The sequence below is a fragment of the Strigops habroptila genome, chromosome 5 (genome assembly GCF_004027225.2).
Source record: "Strigops habroptila isolate Jane chromosome 5, bStrHab1.2.pri, whole genome shotgun sequence".
In the NCBI taxonomy this organism is placed as follows: Eukaryota; Metazoa; Chordata; class Aves; order Psittaciformes; family Psittacidae; genus Strigops; species Strigops habroptila.
Genome location: NC_044281.2, coordinates 66,576,131 through 66,602,991, shown reverse-complemented (window position 1 = coordinate 66,602,991; position 26,861 = coordinate 66,576,131). Strand labels below are relative to the sequence as shown.

Below are 26,861 nucleotides of genomic sequence, written 5' to 3'. Positions count from 1 at the left end.
GAGTGCTCCAAGAAACCCTGTGATTTTTTAGAAACTTACCCTTTGACCTTTTTATATATGATGGAAGAGCTTTGTTTTTGCTTCTGGTTAAAATCTGGGATAGGGATCACCAAAAATAGATTTCTGTGTATGTCAGTTTTTAAACAACAGGAAAAAGCAAACGTTCATGCCATCATCATATATATAACATTTTCCATAGCTCAACTTAGACTAAAACCGACAACAGCAAAAAACCTCAGCATTAAAACCAAAAATTGGGGTTGACACTCACGAACTCATGCAGTTGTACCTTTGTTTCTTATTTTTCAATAGGGTGAATTAAGGAAAGAATGTCAACCTGAATTTTTACCAATAAATCTGAATCTCCATGGAGTCAAGTTATTAATTAAATACAGTTTTTCTATAATTTAATAGCAGGGTAATCCATAATCATTCTTTTATGTATAGTATTAAAAGAGAAGGCTTTTCACTGCTCTGGATTAGCATATTGAATTACATGGAATGTGAAGGAGAAGGTGTTCCAGAAAGAAGCCAAAAGCCTAAAACCAAGAGGGAAAGTTACTTCCATCATGCTTTCATGCTTCACTACTGCTTGTTACATTTAGTAAGACTTACTTGGTAAGATTTTAAGTTCTTTGCTACCTGGATATCTGTCAGGATGATAAATTGGAAGTTGTAGAAGTGGATAACATTGCATAAATCCTAAACCAAGATTTTCTCCATGAAAACAAAAGTAAGTTTTTCTCTTTTTGCAAATTGTAATGATGAAACTTCACTAAGATTCTTTAGAGTACAGATTAATTTCTGCAAAAGAATAATGCAGTTGTGTAGTACAAAATCATGCAAGTCTGCATCTCACTCACATGGAGCTTGACCAAAGCCAGTGGATCACTTGCGTAAGTAATGAATGTGCAACTTACCTTATACAGTAATAGATTTTATACATAGCATAAATTTTTTGTTTGTTGCAACTGTTCTTGGCTGCAGTCACAGCTGTAGGAATTGTTGATGTGATGTGGAGTGAGTGTCTTTCTGGCCTCAATCGTGTCCTGTCTCAGTTTCATGTTAGTAATGTACTGGACTCTTCTTAAGAAGTCTGGCTGCAGACACATAGCCTTCTAACTACAGGAATTTTCAAGCTGTGCTCACTCACCTATGAATCAGTCTACTCTGAGTAGTGCATATGTTTTAATTTACAGAGTGATATAAACTGGAACAGCAGTAGGTTTAAAGAGCCCTTCTCTCGTCATTGACAGGTGGTATGGATGGACCCTCATAAGATTGAAAAGATAACAATGAATAATAAGTTAATCATAGAATCATAAAAATCATAAGTTTGGCAGAAACATCTGTAAGTCATCCCGTGTAACTCTCCACTCAAAGATGCAACTTAAAAGTTAGCTCAGGGCCTCATCTAGTTCTTAAAATCTCCAGGGATCTTATTTCTTCCTCCCATCCTAGTTCTGTTTCGTTTTAGCTTTCATCTTGAATTGACCAAAACCATGAAATGTAAGGGCTGTAGCCTAGTCTGAATAAAGCACAAAAAAAGCATTAAGAATATAAGGAACTTTGTTATGTCCTAACGAAAACATGATGTTAGAGTTCACAATGATGTGAAGGCTGTTAATTATTGTTCTAGAAAAACATCCAAATACATTAATCATTGCTACATGGGTTTAAAATTACTTTGTCCAGCTAATAGTTAAGCCACAAAAACAAAAAGAAAAAAAAAGGTAAATGCAGCTTTCTTAGCTTTCTTTCAAATTAGCAAAACTGAGGAATATACTACAGTGCTGAAATACATGAAAATGAAGCTGTCATTACTAAGGATTCCTAAGTGAAAAATGACAGGAACTAATAAAACGTGCTTTAAAAAAATCTTGGAATACCATCAAATTACCAAGGAGAGCAGTTATTCACAATTAATCAAATTAATAGGTTTTGTATTTCTAATGTTTTTTCTGTATGAATCTGTTGAGGTGTAAGTAGTAGTTGTATGTGCTATAGATACATGTTCCAAATGTGGCCAGTTGTAAAATTGTATTATTATTAATGGGAGATGACAACATTTTCATATGTCATCTTATTCTGAAAAGGAAATTAAAGTCAATATTTAGAATTGATTAGATAATAGATATTCAGGAAAATATCTGGTTGGAAAAAAATTTTGAAATGCTTCACCTGAATAGTTTGGGGGTTTTACCTGAGCTATATTTTGCAGCTTCACATTTTAATTCTCTGGTGCATAAATTTTCAGTAACTTTGGTCTTTGTGGAGTGCAACTGAATTCTTGAGTCAGGCGCTCTATTCTGTTCTGCTGCTCCTTGTAAGTACAGAGGTATTTTTTCTCAGCAAGTGTTTGTGAACAAAGACAATATAAGGATAGAAATAAAAAAAAAAAAAAAAAAAAGAAAAGCCCCACATTTAACTTACGCAGACATCTTACACATAATACTTTTTTTTTAAATTCAAAAATCTAAGTCATGCAGTCTTGGGAAATAAAGCAAAAATGTATTGCCTGCAGGATCATTATGTCAAGTCATTTAGGGTGTATCTTAGGATGCTACCATCTGTGCCTTGCACTGACTTCACCTGAAAGTGTTTCCGTATCTTTTATTTTACGATTGAAAGCAGTATCCTTTGTGAATGAAAAACATATCTTTGATGTTTGAGGGCTTTTGGTTTTTTTTTTAATTTTCAGGGATGCCCCTTCTTAATTCATGACCTGTGGCAAACCCTAAAAATACTGGAACTATTCAAAAAATTAATTAAAATATTTCAAAATGGGAACCAAAATAAAGCACAGAGTCCCTTCCTTTACTGTGCACTGAATATGGACTGTAGAGAAATTCAAAACCTGCTTGTATGCTTTTCACATCAGAAACAATTCCTTTCAGGAAACTGTTGTTTCATCTTTTCTTTAAAAATGTGGGTTTGATTTGTTGATGACAAAAGCTTGGTAGCTGGAAAGATTCAATAGAAAGGTTTTGTGGTTTCCATGGATCTTCTACATAACTGCTTTTCAATTTTAAATGGCCCTCTGGGTTTGTGACTGAATACTTCTCGTAGACCAAGAAGATTTAATAATCAAAATGATATTATTTTTATTTAGTGTGTGGTTTCTTCATGTCTTAAACAAGACTGTTTGTCCTCACTCTGCCTGAGGATACGTCTTGCTCTAGCTGTGTGATTAGATTTTAGATACATGCAGTTGAAAATAAATCCAATTACCTAAATAGATGAAAGGTAGAAGTAAATTGTGATTAGCACATAATTGTAAAACCAGAGATGCAGAAGCCTGAAATACTAACTCTGTTTAATTTTGGGGATGTATTAATCCTTAATAATATTTTGAAGATGAGATGTTTATTACCTTATTGGTAAAATCCTCAGAAACAGTAAGAATGCTTTAATACTTTGAAGTTTTAGTAATTAAAAGCTAATAGAGCTACCTCCATGTATTAACTATCCACAGACAGTAGAATATGTCTTGAATATGGTGGCTGGATATCATTTAAGAACATGCATAGGATATGCTGAAAGAACCTAGGTAAAGAGATGAAATTTACCATTGTTCTGTATAATTCATAAGAAAGCACTTTATAAGGACATATGAATATATTAAATATTGATCCATTAAATATTAAAAATATGTATATTACACACTGGCCAAAACATGTATAATTTTAAGTATTTCTGAGAGTACTCTGTATAATAGTAACCACCTAATCACTGTTATGTGACAGAAACCAGCTGATGCATTCAGCAACTTTATATACAATTATGTTTGAAGCTGTAATTTTCATTTTCATTGAAGAAAGGCAGTTTTTTTGGCAGAAATGGCAGATTTCATGGGGCAATGTTAAATTTCCTAAAAACATTATTTTAATGGCCTGTATCAAACGGGCTTTATAAGATGTTTAAAATGTTTTAGGGCCAGCAGAAGAGATAAAAACACTTTTTAACTTCTTGGAGCCATGCTTTCTTGCTATTGTTTTCTCTCTCCAGGTAGTAACACCAACATTCATCATTCAGTAATCAGTAAACTAAAGTAAAAATTGTAGTAGTAGTATAAAAAAAGCAAGACTTTTTTTTTAAACTGTGAATTTAAGATTCCTGTTCCTCTGCTAGTTTTTGAACAATTAAAGTTCAAATCTTTCATGTTTTGCCTGTAATTATCTGTAACAGAAAAATGGAAACTTACTTATATTATGATCTCCTTAAAGAAAGAGTTTATTTAAGTGTATGACTGTCATTGAGGCTTTCCTTGTCTAATAACTTGGCTAGTCAACCTGAGATAGATAGAGATCATTAAACTCCTGTAATTTTCACATTACTAGATGGGCAGGTGAATAACAAAGATAAATATCTCAACGTAAGGGAAAGCTGAAGTGATAGAGAGATGGGGAAAGATCTCAAGAGGACCTTGTACCTTTTTAGACACCAAAGACAATCATAAGAAAAAATCTGTAGGAAATCAGTTTCCGTTGTTTCTGTGCCCACATAAAAGTTCAGTAGAGAAAGCTGAGATTCTTTATTACCTGCCCTCTGGAACGGGGACTTAATATTGCATCAAAAGGTGCAAGGCTTGCATAAGGCTGTGCAAATTAACAATGTAGTTTTTGTGGATATTCACATCTCTGAAGTATTTCTTGTATTTTTCTCTTTCTTCTAAACAGTTTCAGCTCCCTTTGGCACTGTGGGCAAAGATCTTGCCCTTCGTATATGATCATTGATTTATATAAGAGAAATGGAAAAGAATACATTAATTTAGGAGAACAGAATTAATGTGTCCTCCCTAGAGATATTTCCCAGGAGTTCCTGTATTCTCTTTTCATTGTCTGTTTGCATACATCTGTCTTGAATGCTCGGCTGATCAAATCTAAGAATAAGCCACCTGGGTCTACCAGTAAAGTCCCTATCTTCATTACATCAATTGCTTGGTCATTAGTATCTTCTGAATCATTCTGTGCATGTACAGTGAAAGTTAACAGAAAATGGACAGTTTCACGTATTACCTGTGAAACTCATGCAATCAAAATTATTCAGTTCTAACGGCAATATAGTTCATAATAAAAAGGTCTCAGAATATCTCTTTTTAATACTACAAATAGATTTCCTATCTCAATCCAAAAATATACCAAGTAGTGAATAAATTACTTCTGAATAAACTCTCCAAAGGTTTGCCTCCTCTGAAAATTGAAAACTGAAAACAGTGTATTTTCAGGTGATGTAAAAATTATAAAACAAGAACTTGACTGGTCCATTTCAAATTTTAGAAATTACTGCAATTCTTGAAAAAAAAAATGTTGCCACAAAGCAAGTAATGGTCAAACTCAACAATACATGAAACACAGGGAGATTCAGGGAGTTGTATTGATGACTGCCATCATAAGGGACTGACATAAACTCCTTTTCAAAAATAGGGTTTCAAAATTTAGTCATAGAACATAGACCAGACCCCCCTGTCAGTGACTTTCACAGTTGATCCAAATTAAAATAAATATCATTTCATTTGGTTCCTTTGGCAAGCTTAATGAAATAATACATCAAGTAAAACCAAAGAAATCCATATTTTCTATTTAAAATTCAAGGTGATTCTACTGACAGTCATAAGCATTGATACTAATATAATGTGAATTGAGTATTAAATATGTGACAATATAAGGGTGCAGCACTTACTATCACTGTCTTTGCATGCTTTACTTTTCATTTCACTTTCATATTATATAAAATGGCATTGTCATATATAGGCTGTTACTTGTCTTGATGAGGGTTGATAGGTTAATGGTTCTTTTCTCCCCTTTGAAGGGCAGAAGGACATCCTGATGGTAATTGACTTTCTAAAGGTGTACTGCAATGCTTGACGATGCAGTTTTGTTTCATTCAGTAGGCTGGAACTGCAAAATAATTTCAGTTAACAGCTCTATACTAGAGTAGTCAAATGCCTGAAAAATGAAGTAGCAATGAATTGCTCCGAACAAGAGTTTCAGCCATTTTACTACCAGAAATTAAGTGTAGAAACAGAATCGAAAGGCCTGTTGTGTTCCCTAGAGATAAAAGGATTGTGCAAATAGAAAATACTCAAAGCATGAGTTTTATTTCTCCTCCTATTAGTTCTCTCCAAGTATTAACATAAACAGTATCTCGCCCTGAGCTCCATCCTTGTTTTAAACTTTAAAAAATATAGATAGAATATTTAAGAAATAAAAAAAAAAGTATTTTCTCTTTCACCGACATGCTGCTTAATGTTTTACTTATTTCCTTCAGAAGTGCATTCAGCATCCTTACCCTGACTGAATGACTGAAGTTATTTATTCATTAAGTCTGAGCAGGACTAGAAGTTAATAGAGCTAAACTGCAGCATGGAATGCACTGCAAGAATCATATCTCTCCGATTTCAAATGGCCCCCAAGGCATTCTCCAATAAAACAGAAAAAAAAAAAGGCAAGGTGTCTCTTGCTTTCTTGCTTCTTAGATACAATGGCTGTTCCAGTTGGTCTAGCTCACCAAGAGCTAATACAGTTATCTCTATATAAATGAAACCCCTTCTCTTTCTTCTGAACTTTCTCTAAACATTTTTTGAGGTGTTTTGTTTTTGTTTTTTTTTGAGGGGGTGTATACGTTTTTATTTCTCTGTCCTTTCTGCTGGCCCAGACTGTCCTACAGGGTCATGATAAAGCAAAAAAGCAAACTGCAGCTGTACTGCCAGCCTGTAAATTCCTGCAAAACACAAAATTAGACATAATGCCTACACTAGCCATGAAGAATGTTAACCGAATAAGTTGAATAGAAATAGCTTCAGCACATTCTCTTGGCTTCGCCCATTAGCAGGGCCTAAACGCTCACACTTTCTGGTTGCCAGTGCATGAGACATCATCTGACACAGACAGAAGAGAAGCTCATATATCTAGTGCAGTGGGTTCACATGAGAAAGGCGAGTGTTTTTGAGGCCATTTGATAGGTGATGTTTCTTATCTTCTGACAGTAACATTCTCCCATTTTATTGCCCAGGATCCCATATTATGAGTCTTTAAAGGCAGATGCAGCAAAATATTTAGAACTTCTATCTCATGGCCAATTTTAATAAAAAATTAGAGCCCAGTTTTGTCAAATGAAGGCCTGGACATCTTAAGTTGAGCAAACAAATTTGCAGAGACTTTTCTTAATGGTTTTGTCATTCATCTCCCTGTGTTTTAGTCTCTGCCTCTACATGAAGATTATACATATTCTCACAAGGACATTATGATGATTAATTAATTAATATTTCTGAAGCTCTTAATTTGCAATAAGATTTAGAAAAAAGGGATGTATATATATATAAATTAGTAACTGCCTGTCCAGTGATCTTTGTTCCTTCCATTCTGAATGAATGAAATCCTTTCCATACTGAATGAATGAAGTCTTACAGAACAAAAAAAAGGACTGTGAACAGTTAGAAAGAATAACAGTATTGTCACATAAAGGTGCTAAATAGAGTTTTCACACAACTCTTAATTCTGCTATTATTTACCTTTTAGAGTTTGACTTGCAATATTAAAGTTTATTTTAGCATTATTAGTAGATTATTTCCCCCCTCTTTTTTTTTTAGTGTATTCTCTGTGTTTATATTCTACTTTGCAAACAGGGAAAAAGCACTTAAGAAATACAGGCTATTTCTCTTCAGCAAGACCATGAGGCAAAATTAACATGGTATTTGTAAATATGTTCATAAGTCAAGACTATCTGGGCATAGGATTCAAAATTACAATTAATTTTATTTTTATTAAATGAAAAGAATATTTTCAAAACCCCATCATTTCTACGAAGTCTTCTTTTTATTTCATTAAAATTCCCAGGAAGAAGGACCATGAAATGATGTGATGCATGAAAAATTCAGGAAGAATAATTTGAAAATCAGGCTCATAAATTCAGCTTTCTACAAAGCAGCCTGCCGGGTACTTGAACTGTGGCATCTAGTTAGCTCAGAAGTTAATGACTATTTTCTATATGGATTATTTTCACAAAGATGTTAAAATCAAATCCCAGCTCAATGAAAAATAAAGGGAAAGTCATCTTGCTGTGACTCCTCTTTAATTTTCATTTTTATTTTGCAAGCAGCTAATAGATTGACATCTCCTCCTATATAAACTGTGCCCTAACAGTATGTAGAGCTAAATAAATGAATCTTTTTTTGTGCTGAGGAAAAGGGAATAAATTAATGTTTCACTGGTATCTTTAGATATCTAACATGTACCTTTCTAAACCTGTTTATGCAGAGAGGAATGCTTTTAAATATACATACATTTTAATCAAGTAATGTCTGTAATAAAGACTATTTGAAGCTATTCTATCACTTCCTGATATGTTGCCATTCTGCCAAACCCTACAGAAAAATCTTAAAATCAGTCTTGCATTACACGCACAAAGCCAAGGTCTGGCCCTTTTCGGAAGAATTCATTCCAGAGTCAAGGTTCTTAATGTGCAAACAATTTTGTGCTAGAGAATAGCCAGACACTCAAGCAAGAAATTCAGCACTGGGTAGAACTCTCCTTTTACTTGCTGGCTTACTGAGTAATATTTATGGAAATAAACTTAGAAGAATATACTGCATGTTAAGTTAGCAGAATGGATGCTGCCTGCAGGCTATTGCAGTCATTCTTGCTGACATTGTCCTGTTTCTATAAGGTTGGCTATATAGCTCCCACTATTTTGTGGTAGGGTTTGCCTTTCAAGAGGAGTTCTTGCTGAAAGGAAGCTGGAAAACAGTAAGCCATGGCGTCAACAGAGGGACATCACCTCAAGCAGTGTCTGCTGCTCTGTTGGGGTTTTTTGTGTTTATGGCAGTGTATGTAATAAAAAATATTGTGCTTACTAGTCTCAAGCAGCTGCAGCAGGAACTTAGGAGTTCTATCTAATGTTCAATGAGTATGATTCCTCCCCCTACTAATTACTGCACATCATTTGAGCGTGTCTGCATAGCCTGGTTTTCAGGCTGTAGGTGTTGCCTAGGCTGCAGCTGAGGTGCAAGCGGAGCTTGCTGAGGCCTACCAGGCTAGCTTTAACCTAACTAGTTTAGATAACAATATTAGTGGAGATGTGATTGAATAAGCTTCAGTAAATAAATGTATGCTGATGTGAAAGCCTGCTAGTAATCATCAGGGCATCCCTGGGTGGCCAGCAACAACAAGGTACAGATTTTAAAACTTCCCAAGGGCTATTGAAGCAGCAGCTTGGCAATCATTTCAAAGCCCCAAATCATCCCACAGATAGTTTACAGTTTTCCTTTAAAACAATTTTGGAGCATTATATAAATTAACTGCTTGTCAAGATCAAATTTCAGCTAAAAAAAAAAAAAAATTAATTTTCTTCCTGTGGTTTAGCAGTCTTTAAAGATTTGCCTGGGTGGCTATCTTGAGTACAGCCAAGCCCTCTGTGTTAGCTGGCTCCACCATAACAGTCATGTCTGTCAGAGCAGGGTTCTTCTGTCTTCTTACTGCTGCCTACAGAGTTTCATTACTGGTAGTCTGAGTATCACTGCATTCTTGAATGGTAGAAGAGTAACACAAGTAGATGAAATTGGCTCTGGATCCTGCAGTCTGAGTTACTGCATGTTCTTTTGTGAAGAGGAGTCAGTGCACTGGCTTAATGAGAAAAATAAGAAAATTAACTCAGAAGTAGGAAAGGTAATTGGAAGACAAAAGCTGGTTACTGAACCAGAGGATATAGACCTTTAAAGCTGCTCTGTGTACATGCCCAGGCAGTACTATATGAAGTACCAGTGGATGTTAGTATTAGAGCTGCACAGGGAATAGCGCCCACGGGCTTCTCCTCCACAAGTCAGGCTTTGTAGGGAGTAACAGGCAGTCATTGGAAAGGATTAGTGAATACTGAGGGGGAACCGCCATTACCAGGGGATCCTTCAGATAAGATTATATTCTTCTTGCTCCTGCTTGAAGTCACAGAGAGACAATCATCTTTCTTGGGCTTGGAGATGAACTCCATGGATGCCATAATTTGTCCAGTCCCTTCATTTGCAGTAGGAGAGAGGTGACTTGTGTTTAAACATAGGACAGGAATTAAGAAGTCTTGTTCTGAAACAGATTTTCTGCATGACCTTGAACACTTCATCTCTCCTTGCTTGTTTTCTCATCTGTTCAACAGGGATAATGATGTTTATTGACCATACAGGGGGCTGTGAGGCTAAATTAATTGTTATAAAGCACTTTGATTCTCTTAGTTAAAAGGTTTTGTAGAAGTATGAAGCATAGCTATTTCTAATATACATTTTGTTCACTTTTTATTTATGCCCTATCAATCAATTCTGCTCCAGCTTTTTCTTCAAAATTATTTGTCCTAAACATCTCATCTGGGAGAAAAAGGAGAAATTGATAAGCACTAACAATTGCATAGAAACTAATGTTTGGAAAGACTGGTCTAGATTTCTGCATTTCAAATTTTCTACTTCACAACTAGCATGTATATGGATCTTCTTGAACAATGTTTCTTCTCTTTGCTGACATTACAGTGTTGGGGTTTTTTTCTTTTTTATGTGCTGTTGAAGGTATCAATGTGCTCACACAAATTGGCAAGAGAATGCACTCCTGCTCTTACAACTTAACTTCCATTTCTTTGATTATATTTTCTGTTTGTTCTGTTTTAATCCCATTCCTATCTTGCTGAGACAGAGCAGGCATTGTGCTGTGCTGGATATCAGTACAGTGCACCTCAGGTACACCGAAACCATTGACTTCATCTTGTGTAATTTCTAAAATGTATTTTCTTTCTCTTAGCTATGAGACAGGACAGGAATTTGGTTGATTTTGCCACATTACTGAAGTACTGTGTAGCTAAGTGCTTCCAAAACATCTGATGCCACTGTTGTTGTGTTCTGCTGAACACTACAGCCTGCTGGACTATTTTCAGACTTCTGAAAGCGTGAGATACGAAGTAGATTATCTAACACCCAAATACTGGCTTGTCTGAGACTTTAGATATGGATATGATTTAAATGCATGAATCTGTAAAAAGTGGCAGCACTGCAAAAAATGAAATTATAGGTTACATTGTAGGTAAATTCTATGGCGTAACTACTTCAGATGAGTTTGAAGTGCAGTTTCCTATGCTTGCTTCTGTATTCCTATTTTTCTGCTCCTTACTATCTCTTAGATAAATTGGGATTAACTTTTCTATACCTCATTGCTTACCCTAGTAATTTCCTGAATTTCAAAAATGTCATTGAACATGTCTTTGTTAAAAATAATAATAAGCTATTAAGCTAGCTTATTCAACATGCTCAAGTCAAAAGATATGTACAACCATTAAACAGCAGTGAATGAGTGGATTTTGTAAGGAGGCAGCTTGTTCGTTGGAATTTGTTGAGCTCTACAAAATAAGCCAAGTTTGAAGAAAAAAATATATACTTAATGACTTTGAAGTTATGAAAGTGGAAGGGCTTTTTGATGAATATAGAGGGTGATTTTCTCTTCTCTGTTACAGCTTAGACCATTAGGACAAAGATTGACTGTAATGTTAATGTGAAATTTCTGAGGCCTGGCCTCTAATTCTGCTTCAGGAGGAGGTGGGGAAGCGAGGTTAAGAAATTCTAACACTAATTCTGGGCTTGATTTAAATGCTAATTTATTTAATCTTACTCTGTTTCTGTAAAAATCCTGCCCTGCAGTGACTGTGAAATTTCTCAATGTTTATAACACATTATAGAAAACCAGTTGCCAGATTCTGGTCAGAATGCCCCCCCCACATTATCAGGTTCCTCTTAGTCCTGATGGACAACATAATAGCAGTGATTGGGAAGTGTCTGTATCCCTGCGTACCATTTTCCACACCAGAGGTGTGGCTTGAAAGGAAACTAATTTTGTCTACTGACAGACGAGCATTGGTTAAACCAGGAAATTAGTCCAGAGAACCAGCTGAGCTTCTAGGTGTCGTGGAACATTTTCCCTTTTGTCATTGAGCAGCATTCCCTCCAGCTGTAGCCTCACATGCACCAGGGCCAGTGCTCTCCACCTCAGAGACTGAAGCAGTGGAAGTGCTGTGCTCCATGCATAATTTTGTGTTTTGCTTATGTAAATGGAAAATGTGATGATGGTTTATTTTGCTGAATTTGGACATAGTTATGCAGGATGACAGCATTAGTGAGACATCCTCTGAGACTTTAATGTAGCTTAATGATCATACATTGGAATGACTGCTGCTTCCAAGTAGTTCAATGGCATTTAATCGGTTAAAGGGGCATGAAACTATGTGCTTTCAGTCTTATAATATGAGTCTTTACAGAAAGATTAACACTTGGGGTAACGCTCTTACTGAATATTTATGTGACCTTGCTGAAGTCTTAGAGGCCCCCAGGTTTTAATGCATTTGCAAGACTGAATATTGAATGAGTGAAGAAAAGCATGGTATATGCAAAGGGATATTTAATCCTCCTGATTTCTCCAGATTGATTTTTTGAGCAGGGGAAAAAAAAAAAAAATTAAAACATAAAAAAAAAAAAAAAACAAAACCCTCACATTTTTCCGAGTGGTGTATCCCTTTTCTCTTTGCTTAACTGAACTTTCTTTTGTCATCCAGGACTTAGGAAAATGTTTCTGTGATTTCACTGAATTTCCGTGGGAACATTTTCAGGTTAAAGTGAATACATCTGCTTTGTCTGAATATTTTTACTTTATAAAGCTTACATACTTAATAACTATTAAATATAAATATCTAGATGAGTAGAAGAACTTTATTTGGGATGTAGGTTCTTTCATTAGACAAGTTTTTGTTCTTCATATGACTGCAATAGTAACTACATTTACTAAAGACATAAGAGATTGTTAAAAGCAGGTCCATATAAATATTAAATATTAAGCTTTCTGCTGTTTTCTTCATAAAGTACAGTGTTTATCATGACAATACTTCATTCTTTGCTTTTCTGGTTTTAGGGACAGGTTTAATGTTTGAGCAATATTGTGTACACAAAATACTTCAAGAAGGTACAATTATTTTAAAAGCATTATTTGACTGAAGGTCAGGCAAATTAAAATATCAGTTATTATCTCTCAACAGATTTTACCTGATCAGTGGTGGAGTTCCTTTTATTATATGTGGGATTACAGCAGCAACCAATATCAATAATTATGGGATTGAAGGCAATGCACCATAGTAAGTATAAACTATCAGCATAAAACTGTTGAGGAAAATGTTGTCTTTTTCTATGCTGGCAAATGTAACTGACTTTATGAAGGGTACAGACATGCCATCTGGGATGACATTTGTTATGAAATTTTACTAAATAATAGCTATGAAAGAGCAATGTCTTAATCTGGGGTTTGCTGCTTCACCTCTACCAGTTTGACTCCATTACTTCCAATAGAATCACTTTTCATTTACAGAATTTCTCTTCATTTACATCTGAAAAAGTGAAAGGATATTAAAAATACCTAATGGATAGCATATTTAATGCAGCTACTAATTAATTAAATACTTTGAATTACCTACTTTGTATTGATATCCTTCAGTTGACTTTAAGTAATTTACAAATAATTAGATGAAAAAAGGACAAGTAAGAATCCCTTCCCCACCTCCTCCACTCCCTTCCTTCCCTTAAAAAACAATTATTTTGCATTTTCACAATCTGGAAATCTTCCAGTCAGAGTGTCTTGCAATCCTGACATAGCCCTGTGGTGTACTAGTTTGTTAGTGTTCAGTACACCTCTACAAATTGTCCAGGCATCACATTGTTATTAATTCTTGGCATGAAACATGAGATATCGATAAAGAACAATAAGTCTTTCCATAAAAGCATAACAGAAAGTATATCAGGCTACAAAGTTAAATACATTCTGTGTAAAGATATTAGTACTCTCTCAGCACTAGTACTCTGAAGGACATCACTCAGTTACTGCTTTGAACATCTACTGTAATACATTTGAAACTAGTTATGTTCTGGGTAAGGAAAGTGGAAACAAAGGAGAATAGTTTGTAAGTGAGCATTTGGCTCCATAAAGGTAATTGAAATTTAAATTCCAATAATAAATCAGTACGTACCATGGCTAACTGCTGTGCCTAAGGCCCGACTCAATTTATTCAAACTTATCCAATTAGACAATCACTTATAATCAACAGTATATTAAAAGACTCAATTATTTATGTTCATAAATGTGAGACATTTTTCATTTTGGCACAGTTACAGAGGGTATATTTCTTTAATCATGTTAATCATAGCAAATCAATACCTTGTACCAGTTTGTACAGAAAACAAAGCAGAGGTGAGGGATGGTTATAAGACTGAGTAAAAAGACAGCTTCTAATTCAACAACAGCATAGTGAGTTATATGCCTTATTCATTTTTAATAGTGTTAGTACAGTAAATGTAGATGCACAAACTTTAACTTTTTTTTATGGAACTGATTTTTAAGTTATCCACGATGAGATTCTACTTGAAATAAAAGCATCCCAAGAGACTCTTCCACTGAGGAGATTCCATTCTTCACTTTGCATCAAATATGCAGCATTCAATTGTACTTCGAGTACTCACGTAACTTTGTGCTCTTTGCTTATCCAATTAAATATAGGTGATAACTTACCTATCTTTTCAAAAATATCTTTCAGGCAATCTTTTAATGTGCATTTCTGACAGCAAAATACATACTCCTTGGAGTGTCTCTAAGATGATTAATAAATACGTATGTGATTTTGTTTAAGGTTCAGATTTTAACAATTTAAAATAGTAATTCTGCAGTTGCTTGTGATAAATACCTAGTGGGACTGCCTCTTTTTAGCTGAGATGTTCTCAGCCTGGGAGAAAAATTCATTCTGCCTTTTTTATAGTAAATTGTAGATGATTCCTGGCTTGACAATGTGATATCAGAAGGTTCCTCACTGTATTGGAGGGACCATAACAAATTGCACATGCCTAAATGAGTATGAGGTGTCACAGTGTCACTTTTAGAATGGATCATGACAGTTCACCTGGTCTGTCTTCATGACCCAGTGGGAAATTAGCTATATCCAAACCATTCCTGACAGCTATTTATCTGAGGTGCTTTAAAATGCTCTGATAATGGATAGACCAAACTTTATTCCAACAGCTTATTATCCTAATTGTCCTAACAGCTAGGGAACTTTTTGAAAAATCTGATTTAAATCTTTCTTGCTGCAGTTTAAGCCCATTACTTCTTGTCCTAGTCTGACAGATAAGGAAAGTAACTAATTCCTCTTTCCAGAAATCTATGCAATATTTAGAGTATAAGAACCTCATAACAGCTGTACTAGCTTATTATACCGCCAGCTCAGTTCCCTGTCTGCAGCCATGGCTAAAAGCAGATCATAGATAACAGTAAAAATTAGGCAAATATTCCTTCTCCCCTTGACCCAAGTTCTCCCAGTTTCCATCTGGGATTCCATTAGCCAGAAGTGTTTTCTTCCTCCATGTTTATTTGATTAGATCATTCATCTTCAGGACAGTCCTGTTAGACTACTACTAAATTATGCAGCTGACTGAGGCTTATTCAGCTCATACTGGCCTGTGAACTACTTTAAGCTGGTCTAAAACAGTTACAGTTATATTATTTAAGGCCTAGCAAATAATGATCCATGCTACAATAATATTATGCCACTAGTGTATCCCAAGGAGACCATCAGTTTCCATAATTTTTCTGTAGACGTTCAAATTGATGTGAATTAACTCCCAGGAATTTCAGAAACAGTGCAGAATTCAGAAATGGCATATATCTTTTGGGTCCACTCACTGCTTTCTGCAGTGAGTGGAAGTATTTTTTCAGTCTCTTTTGTTACTCAGGCTGTTCTCTACTTTGGCAACAAGAAAATCGTGTAAGAACAGGCTCAAGAGTTTCTATCAGTGTTTATTGATACAAACCACTGAAATCTGTAAATTTCTATTGCTCACAGAGATTGTATAAACTATGCCTCATTTGCTTTTTAATCAAAGTACTAGCGCTGACATTTTTAATAGTAGAAAAAAGAGTTGACATAAATGGTCTTATACTTCATGGCAATTCTAGATTCTAAACTGGCCTACATTTCTGGGAAATTTTTGCCTTTAATATCCTGTAAATTATACTAGACATTTTCTTTGATTAAAAAATATGAAATGATGCCTCAGCTTAATTGATATTAAAGACACATTCCCTGTCTCCACAATGAACATATCCAAACTTCTGAGATACTGTTACGTCATACAAGTTAGTCAGAAAGCCCAATTTCACATCAATCAGTTGTCCATCACATCTCATGGGCTATAACTTGTTTTTGACTCTCTTTTTTTGTTGTTTTCAGTTGCTGGATGGCATGGGAGCCTAGTCTTGGTGCTTTTTATGGGCCAGTAGCATTCATTGTGCTAGTCACCTGTGTTTACTTTCTTTGCACGTACGTGCAACTGAAGCGCCATCCTGAACGCAAGTATGAGTTAAAGGAAAAGACAGAAGATCCGCAGAGAATGCCAAGTACTGAGGTGGGCCATGGTCATATTACAGACTCTGTTTCCATTCCCCAGGCAACCTGCTCCATGATTTCTTCTTCCTTATTGGAAAATGAGCATTCATTTAAGGCTCAGCTTCGAGCCGCAGCATTCACTTTGTTCCTCTTTACTGCCACTTGGACCTTTGGAGCACTTGCAGTATCTCAAGGTCATTTCTTGGATATGATATTTAGCTGTCTTTACGGAGCCTTCTGTGTTACCTTGGGGCTTTTCATCCTGATCCATCACTGTGCAAAACGAGATGATGTGTGGCATTGCTGGTGGTCCTGTTGCCCATCTAGAAGAAACACCTACTCTGTCCAAGTTAATGTGCGCCCAAAGGTTAATGTCAATGGTGACACTCAAGTTCATGCACCTTGTCTTCAGGAATCACCATGTCCCAACAAATCAGGTGTATTTAATCATCCAGCAACTAGCCACTGCAAACTTACTAACCTACAAGCGGTTCAAAATCATGTTAACTGCCTTTCGCCTGTGACACCATGTTGTGCAAAAATGCACTGTGATCAGCTACTTGATGATGAAGCTCACATTCATGTCCACAACGAGGGAAGCTTCAGACCCAATATGCACATTCATAGATGTCTGAAAAGCAGAACTAAGCCACGTTATTTCAGTCGGCATAGGTCTGCAGGTGAAAGAGAATATGCCTATCACATTCCTTCAAGTATCGATGGCAGCATCCACAGCTCACATACAGACAGTCCCCACAGTACGCATGATAGCCAGTCGGGTCACAGACGGGCCTGCTGCTCAAAAAGCGATCCGTATCCTACTGTCAACCAGCCAGAAAGTAGCGATGCAAGTACTGTAATATATAGTTGTGCTAAAATGCCAGAAAGTGACACTGTGCACCATCCAGCTCATTTTGAAATGCATCCACGGACACAGTCATTGCCATTTAATACGACAAATCACAATGGAATTCTCAAGGGAAACGTGCATGAAGCCATGATATATAGCTCAGATAGTACAGGAAATATCAAAACTGGCCCCTGGAAAAATGAAACTACTGTGTAGTTCATGGGCCATCATAATGTGTTTCTTCCCCTAAACCATCATTATTGTTGTTTTTATTCCAAACTAGCTAAGATGACATATTTGTGTAGCTCATCAGTAAATTGTACAACTTTTCCATCTTTATTTCCATTTTCTTAATAAGAGTCTAAGAGAGAGATAGTGACAGCTTTGAAGTGATGATTTTTTAAAGTTTTAAAATTATTCTGAAAGATATTTAGGAATGAAGTCTAGACAACTGAATATGAGAGGCAATATCCTTTTGTTACACAGAACATTTTTTTTTAGAAATGCATCTTTTTCATTCACTGTTTTCGCTTCTGTTCTGTAGTAACTTCAGACACTTTTTATAAACATATCAGCATCCTAAACTTTTACTTATTTATTTTTGTAGCAAAATATTATTACTGTGCCATGGATTTTAATCAGAAGTGACTATGGTAGAAATGATAAACAGGATTTTATAAAATTACAGCTTTTTAGATCTACAAAAGTGATACTGCCTCTAAAGATCTTCTGTAGCATACGGCCTGTAAAGTTGTGTAATGTACAGTCTCTGTTCCGTCCTTTTTCTTGTGGGAGAGAAGTGCTAGGTAATATCTCTGTTACATCTATGGTGCTGTATTGGTTGTATTTTGCATGACATATGTCAGGATATACCATTTGCTGTTTTCTAGTGTTACATGTGTTAAAAAAAAGAACAAAAAAAGTGTTGTACAAGGCTGTGAAAAACCCTATTGATATTAATCTAGAGCATTATAAATCTACAGAAGAAAAAATCACTCTGCACTAGTTTAAGTGGCACAATCCTTTGTATAAGATTATATGATAGCTTTGATAAGGGTCCACTCTAATGTCTTTACAGAGCATGCACTACTCATTGTACGTGACACTGTGCGGTGTAATAGCAATTGTCTCAACAAGTTTTACACTTCTTTGTAAAGTATGCCTTTTGAACAAATCTGTAAGCTGTTTCACGACAACCTTTCCACATCTCTTAAGGTAGAGCAGTTTTATCATCATTAACTCTTTGAGGACTACAGTTATTTTCTTATAAGAAGCTTATTCTCGTTCAGAGACACTGTATATATGATACTGTCTATTTAGTTACATGATCAATGTAGTCCAGAATTGTCAGGAAAGAGAAAGTTCAGTCATTTTCCAAAAACACACCTTCTTAGAGTCCATCTATTAATTTCACCACTTGCTTTCTGAAAAACCATTTCCTCCCCTAGCAAATTTCAGATTGTCTTCATGCTTTAATGCAAATTTGACCTTCAGAGGAGTTCTTTATGTTCATGATTTCCGCTGAATTGTAGGGCATTCCAGGGTCAGTGCCATTCTCTATTAACAAGGCTCTTGGCAAGAAATTCTTTCATGTTTCCATGAACATCTGGACACAAAGCACCAACTCACAGTACAGAACTGCATCATAATTATCCATATATGAAATAAGACTGCTTTTTTCAAGTAAGAAGGGTACATAATACTAATGGATTGCAGAGACTGAATAGGAGCATAGAGCTAAGAGAAAAATGTCTACAGTGGCAAGTTAGCAGTGCATCCATAAATAAGAGAAAAAGCACAATTCTGTAAGGCCACATGAGAAAGTTTGCTGCCAGGTCTTAACACGGGCTTATGTAATTGCTACATTGCTGCAGAGAGGAAATAGAAAATTCCCATGAGAGATCATCAGTCAGCGATTCTCTGTGTATATGTTGCAGAAATCATCACATGTTTTAGCCCACTGTTTCTGTTATTAGCAGTTTATTAGACTCTACCTTTTTTTATATATATGTAGGAGTTCATTTCCTAATAGTGTACATAAAGATGACAATTATAATTGTTAGAATGTTATAAAAACATGTAAGTCAAATGAATGTGTTCTGCAGTGTTGCAGGTGGGAATTAGTACTCAAAGGGTTAATGCTCAGTATCTGAGTGCAAGAAATCTTGTTTTTCTGTATTTTTGTAAATTGGAAATATATATTGTAAACTCCAACAGTGCAATGTATCCATCTCAGATGGTGTATTTTTAAAAGGTGAGCAAGAAGAATGCACTAGGTGGTTGTCAAGTTTTAAGCCAATATACAACAGTTTCATGACTGCTTCTTTAGCTAATACAAAATACAAAAAAAAAGAAACGCCTGAGCTTTATTATGTATATGCTGTATATGCTTGAACTGTCTCTAAACTAAAATACAGTCTTTCTTTATTTGCATAATGAAATATTTTCTGTTTAATAATTGTTCTCTTTTACTATTACTTTGACTCATTCCACATAGACAGTGAGCCCTAAACAAGCATAGACATAATGTGAAATACCACTTCTCTGTGTCTCAGCACTATGTATATGTATATTCTGTAATAGCAAAAACCTAGGAGGTCTGCAGACCATTATGCAAAATATTCCACACACACAGCCAAGTGAAATACTCACTCTGCAAGAACCCACTCAGTGAGCTGCTTTATTCAGCTTGTGTTTTAATCACCTCTGTTATTTAGTCTGAAAGGCCAGGTTCATCTTCATAATGGCTTACAAAGAAGTAAATAGGTGCTGCTTTCCACAGAATATCTTATGTGATAAAACTCTCTGGAATTTAAACGTAAAATATTAAAACACTTTTCTTATTGTGTTAAAAATTATTTAGTGAATATTTCTGGGCTAATTTGGAAGAGATGTGTTATGCAATAATCTGTTTGCATATTATTTTTTCAGAAAATATACAGTATAAATACAGAGTAGGAGAACATGATATTAAATAAATATAAAAATGTTTTGTAACATCAAATTTGACCAAAATGCTTTTTGTGCTTTTGATTTTTTTTTTTTCCTTAAGATAAATGAGATAATTTCAATGCTTTGGGAGTCTGGCTTTGTTTTATTGTGGGGGTTTGGTCAATTATAGTCAGTGAACCATTACTACTTTACCTGATTTTCTTTCCTATAAAAATAAGTCAGTGAAATAACCAGAGCATAAGAGATATATTGTCCTAGTAAACTCCTCATGGACTTACATGTGTAACATGTTTTAAAGTCAGCATTGGTTTTGGTGATTCATAGATGACGTAAAAATGACTGAATGGATTTTTACCGTTCGCTTTTTGTCTGACATTAAGCAAGAGAAATTTCGTCCCAAACAGATAATTTTTGGAGAATGATGCAATCAATAGGAATCCAAAGGGTTGTTATTACAATACTACCAGGATAAAAATATGTTCTGATGCTGTACAGTTCTTCTCTGCATATAGAAATTCCAGTTTTCATGACCAAATTTCAGATCCTGTAGGTGACCCCATATTAAGTCACATAGACTGTTTACAAGAAGAATTCCTACCCAGCCTCATATAAAGAGTTTTGGTGTGAAAATAAACCACATGGTTTTGCACGTTATGCCTGATCATATGTGTGTTGTTCCCAAACAGTTTGTTGGTTGTGCCTGCACTAATATGGCTGAGCAGTCGCTGTCAGTGGCCATAAACACATGTTCTCCTTCACCACACAGGTGAAGCTGGCAGGTAGCTGCCTGCCAGCTACCCTGTGGGCACAATATCTAGATGTTAACCCACCAAGGGAGCCTTCACTGTGGCTCTAAACCAAAAGCAAAGTCTGTGTCTAAAGCAAAGTCAAGGCCACCTTTGATAGACAACACAGGCAGTTGGGTAGCCTCCACTCCAATGCTCATGGCTGAAGGCAGATAAACCTGATGGTAGTGGCTTTAAGGAGGATAACTCCTCCGCCCTCCAGCTCTCTGCCAAAAGTACCTGTTTAGTAGGTCTGCTGCATACAGGCATCTGTCAAATCCAGGCAAAATTAGTCAGCTTACCTACATTCCTGGTTAGCTGAAATGAAGAGTGAAACAGCACAATGGAGTTAATGATCAGAAAAGCCCAAGCTGGAAGAAATCTTTCTGGATGCTCTGTCACAAAGCTGCTTCAGATTCACCATGTGTGGGAACATGGGTCTAAGCATCCTCGATGGCCCGAAGATCTGAAATTGCATTTGTGCAGGTGCTACGAAGGTTCACAAAGCTGACTGTGGCCCCACAAATTTGGAGGTAGCTTCCACTGTAAAATATATGCCTTTTTACAATTAAGAGGTCATCTGACAGGAAGCTTGTCCATTGACTATCTGGGGAAAAGAAAGCTGTCATCGGGATCAGGCCAGTAACCTTTTTAACATAGAATCTTCTTTGCATGGAAACAGAAAAAAGGCAGGTAGGTATGGTTCTGTGTAAAGGAGACTACCTGTACTCTCATCAAATTTTGGTTGCCTATGATAATAAATATCAGGCTGATGGAGATATTAGCAGCAGCTTCCTTACCAGAAGGAAGCTTACAAATTCAAGTTCCTGTACCAGCATCCTCCAGTTCAGAAAGAAGCTGTAGGAGGCAGGTGCATCAATCCAGATCCATCAGCTGAGTTTGAAGACTGGATGGCTGACTTCAGTTAAGCAATTTCAGTAGTAACTTGGTGCTCTAGGCAGCTTTTACCTAACTTTACAGAGAGGGGAGCTTTCAGTTTGGTGATTTTCTTTTGCTGTGCCCAGCTGACCATTTTCTAATTGGCAATTAAATTGCTAAGAAGAAAATTTATTCTACAAATTACCTCAACTACTTAAACCATAGACTTTTTATTCCCTGTTATGAGGTATGTAAAGGTGCAAGTGAATCCATATTCCCTTATCCTACCAGTCTATTACCTGTTTTTCAGGAGCCAAACAAGGAAGCATCAGTAAATCAGGACAGTATTATAGGGCTCACTTCTCTGCAAGGAGGGTTGGAATTTGATTTGTAAGAGCTACAGCAGTTCAACCACAGACAGGTATCCTGCCTTAAGGTTATGCAGCTGGCCATGCTTGAGAGGTAAGGGAGATCATGTAAACATGGTGGCTGTATACTCCAGAGGTTCTACTGCCTCTTTACACTTTGATCTGTTTGAATTCTGTTGTGTCTTGCAGTCTGAACAACAAAATGACTGACCGTTTGCATCAGCCTGTCACTCTGCTTCAGCTGTTCCCCCTAACCCACAAGCACACTGTTGAGTGATATTGACCAGCATAATCAGTATTTTCATTCATTCCTTTATTTGTCTCCCAAGTACTCAGTAACACCTGAGGAAGGCAGCAGAAGGAGCTTGTCTGGGGGCTGGGAGGGAATTCTGGGAAAAGAGAAAGCAATAAAACACATTATTCATATTCTTCTCACACTGCTTCCTTTTGTTAGGCCATTTGTTACTGAGCTGTAAGCAGTTATAGTCACTTACTCCCTGATTCTCTCCATTGTAAGACCTTGTTCGCTACTAATTAGAACATAGCTGGAAGTTAGCTATTTAGTTTGATTTATGCTCTCAGCACTTATTGCCCTCAGACAGATGATTTTAAAGAGTTCAGCCAAAATGGCTGCAATGTTTTCAGCAAAGAGGCTTGAGGAAAGTATGTTTGTCCACGATAACACCTTGCAGTGATTTTTATTTTTTTTTAATAGTTCTGTCTTCAAGGCCTGTTATTTGAAAATTTGGGAAATACAGCTATTATAAGAGATAAGGGCACTTTTTGCTGTTTCTAGAAAGTAAGCAGCTCAGAACAGTTGACAATTTTAGCCACTAAAAATCTCCCTTCTTAGAACTTGTCAGTCAAGACATACCTTGTCTTGACTGGGGATACACTCACTGATCCCTGCTACAACCTATTGGGGCTTTAAAGGACCTGCCCTATAAATTATTTACTTCAGCTGCCCTCAGCTAGGATTAGGTTGCAAAGCAGGGAGCCTTGATTCTCATTTTCTTTGCTGAATGCTCCAGCTTGTTTCTCTCTCATAGGCACCATGATAGAATGGAGGAGGGACAAGTGCTGGACTAGAAGAAACTGAAAATAAGAAACAGATTCTAGCAGTGGATAGAGTTGGATGGAGCCAGCTGACCAGAAGGAGAGAGGCTGCTATGAGTAGGGAGCTGCAACAAGCTGTCCTGCGGACTGATTTGAAGCTGGGAGGGAAAGTAGGATCACAAAATTGAATAGATGGACTTGGAGGCTTGGGAAGTAACTGGGACCAAATTGGTAATGGGGGAGTAGGGTGAAACAATTATGTCCATGGGTGTTTCCAGGTTGGGTATGTAAGCCAAGCTTTGTGATTCCTCTGCGGTCTGAAAACCTACTAGCAAAATGGCTATTTGCTTATAACATTGGTCCTCGTAGAAAAACAGTGTATTAGTGCTGTCAGCTATTCTATTAACATAACTGTCAGAAATCTGTGCAATGAATCACAGGTGCTCAAAGCTGTTGATTAACCAGACATTTCATGTGACACATAATAGAATTTCTGTATTTTTAAAGTCCTCTTTCAAAATCCAGGAATTATCACGAAAAAGACAACTAATTTCAAACAGTAGTAGTGAAGCGGAAAGTCAAACACACCAAATTGAGGAACTGTTAGGATTAAGACTGCCTTTGGAACTTTCATTCACAGCTTTGGTCTGTCTTTTGATGTTGTTTTTAACTGAGGAGTGTGTACTGCTTTCTAACACCTTTGCTTTGATGCACATTTAGTGTTCTTTAAATGTGTGGATTTGCATACATCTAGAGTTAAGCCAGTCATGTCACTGTAAGCTTTTTTTCCATCTTTTTTCCCTGTTGTTTCTGGAACTTTTTAAAGAATGCCTTCTCAGAGGAATTTTGAGGTTGAAGCCTCCTAAATAACACAGACTCTGCTTTTCTACCCTTTCCTGTGCTGAGTGCCACAAAGGAAGATGTGGCTTGAAAGACTTTCCTTTGAGCTTCCCTTTATTTGGGGTTGTTTTCCAAAGTATTTAAGTAGTTGTATAATTGTTCCAAAAGTTGCCGTCACTGAGGGCATAGGAGTATTAGGAGAAGGAGCAGGCTGAGGCCAGAAGTCCCTGCCTTGGCTCTGTGCAGCTGTATTGCAGTCTGTAGGAAGCCCGTCCATTAACTATGATAATTCATGTTGACATACAGGCTGCCTACAAATCCCATCTTCACTGCAATGGAGCCTGTTCTGGAAAGCTTCCTTTGGGGAAGATACCTGGAGTGGCTGAAAAAGGCATCACATACCCAGTCCCTCCAAACCACAGGATGTTCCAGCTTTGGCTGTTGAGAGATGGATGTACTTTAATCTCTGGCACTGCACAACAGCCTCCTTAAGCCAACAGCTGGCTAATCTTACACACCAGGAGAGCATTTCAATGAAAATGTGAGGTTTAGACCCTGAGCCCATTGCCCAACCTAGAAGCTGGAAAGTCCTAGTTCCCTTGACAAGATGGTATGAGAATGGACATCAGCATGCATGGGTGGTTCCTCTCTCTTGTGTAAAACCTATTGAAAATTTCACTGTGCTCATATATGAGAAAAAAGCAGGAAGGAGAGAGTTAAATGACTAGCTAATCTGTTCTGGGTTAGTAAGGGGAATAGTTTAAGTGCTGCAAAAAACAATACAAACCCCTAGCCATTCCGAGTTAGTACAGAAGCCTTAATTCTCGCATTATAACAATATTGTATTCCACTTGACAGCACAGCGCAAGCAATGTGACATAGAGTCAAGGGCTATAGTACATTGAAAGTAACTACACTTCACCCACAACGCTTTTCCCCTGGGTAAAAATAAGCTGTACACAGTTGTACTGTGGAAATATTTTCTGCATCCTTTGATACGCTGGTGGACTGTTTTAGACTAAGAATCCATTTAGTGTGGACATGCACTTAAAATGTTTTTGGTGATATTGAAGTGAAAAGAGGGGAAGTTACTTTTTTTAATTACACAAGAACCTCATCATCAGCATTATGCTGAGATGTTGTTCTTCAGTATGTAGCTAACACAGAGCCAGGCAGCTGCACAGCAGAGCACTGTGCCAAGAGTGAAAAGTAACCATGGAAAATGGGGGGAAAAAAATAAAAAATCCTCTTACTGTCAGTGGTTCAGAACTTTACCTGTAAGGGAATGATTGCAGATCATGCAATCATCTGCTTCATTAGCCCATTCATCTTCTCAGTGTGTTATTAAGGTTCAACTTGCTTAACAAAACCAGGGAGATCAGAATATGCCAATCAAATTCAGTATGACTTGAACAGTCTCTGGTATAAGTGGCTTATGTAGTTCATTGTAGATTGATGCGGGGGAAACTGCTGATAGAGACAAAACATACAGGATATGATTTCAAAGGCCGTGGAGCTGTAGGATGAAAAATCTTTAGCAGAATTCCTTTTACTCAGACAAAATAAGAATAAAATATCTTATGTAGGAAATAAAGAGGTTTGAATTTAAATAAATGAAAGAGACTGACAAAGAGGCATTTTGAACAGCTCAGCATGGCTTTCCTTCCTTGTGTAACCATGCAAGGAAGTGTTTGATTTACACAGTCTTTAGTCAAACTTTTCACTTTAGAGCAATAAGCTGTAGAGTTGAAATTACAGGCAGGAACCTTTCCATTGGTTTCCATGTGTCCTAGGTTGAATGCACAATAAACAGAAAAGGCACAGCATACAGTTTAGAACCTAATCTGAAAACTGACAAGCTGCAAATGGAGCTATTTTGTCACAGCATGGGGTCACATGGAGGAAAGGTGGGTGGAAATGGAGAAATGGGGCATAAAGAGGAGGAGGGTGTTGTGATGGATAATCAAAGGAGCACAAGTACCTGTTGAAATGGTGTGAGCACAAGAGTGACCACAAGCCCTGCATGAGTAAAGGAGTGTATTGAGCAGGACCGCACAGGTGAACCTGATCCTGTCATGGCGCTCATTTGGAGAGGATGCCAAAACATTGGGTAATGTTTGGACAGTAGCCTTGCAGACAAGTTGAAAACATTACAAGCTAAAGACATGTAATGTGTTCAGGTTGTGGAGAAAGAGAAGGAAAAAAATTAAGTGATTTGATCACTGTCCACAGGTACCTGTATGGGCTGAAACTACTGTACAGAAGGTTCTTTAATCTAGCAGCAGAGGTATGAAAAGATTCAGTGATTAGGATCTGAAAGTAGGACTTGCCTTTTAATCTGCAAAAGTAATTAACTTCATAACAATTCCTTAGTGATATGGTAAATTGAAATTTTTTAACTTAACAAAGCATATCTTTCAGGAATATATTTCCCTTCAAGCACAATTTTTTTACCTTGGTGCTATAAGAACTACAGGGTAAAATTTTCCAGGCAGTTTACAATATATTTGATGTTCAGTAGATTTAGCCACAGAAAAACCCTCCTTTCAGATAGGTGTTGTAGAGGTGAGGCAGAATAGAAAGGACAATGTCTCAACCTGCCTATGGAAAACCTGGGAAATTGTGTTGCACTTCAACACCCTTGACTTTGGCCTTCATGGCACTGTTCAGTTTAAGTGCCATTTAAATGTTTATGAT

General features: G+C 36.7%; 1 protein-coding gene across 2 annotated transcripts in view; it reads left to right on the top strand.

The window, feature by feature from the left end:
* Window positions 1–20,777, top strand: part of LOC115608698 (adhesion G protein-coupled receptor A3-like) — a 284,297-nt gene extending 263,520 nt beyond the window's left edge. For both annotated transcript variants that reach the window (XM_030487919.1, XM_030487920.1), the window contains 2 exons: window positions 13,048–13,143; window positions 16,279–20,777. In XM_030487919.1, the coding sequence (XP_030343779.1) occupies window positions 13,048–13,143; window positions 16,279–17,500 (1,318 nt within the window). In that variant the 3' untranslated portion in view covers window positions 17,501–20,777. The remainder of the gene's footprint in view (window positions 1–13,047; window positions 13,144–16,278) is intronic.
* The last annotated feature ends 6,084 nt before the right edge of the window (window positions 20,778–26,861 follow it).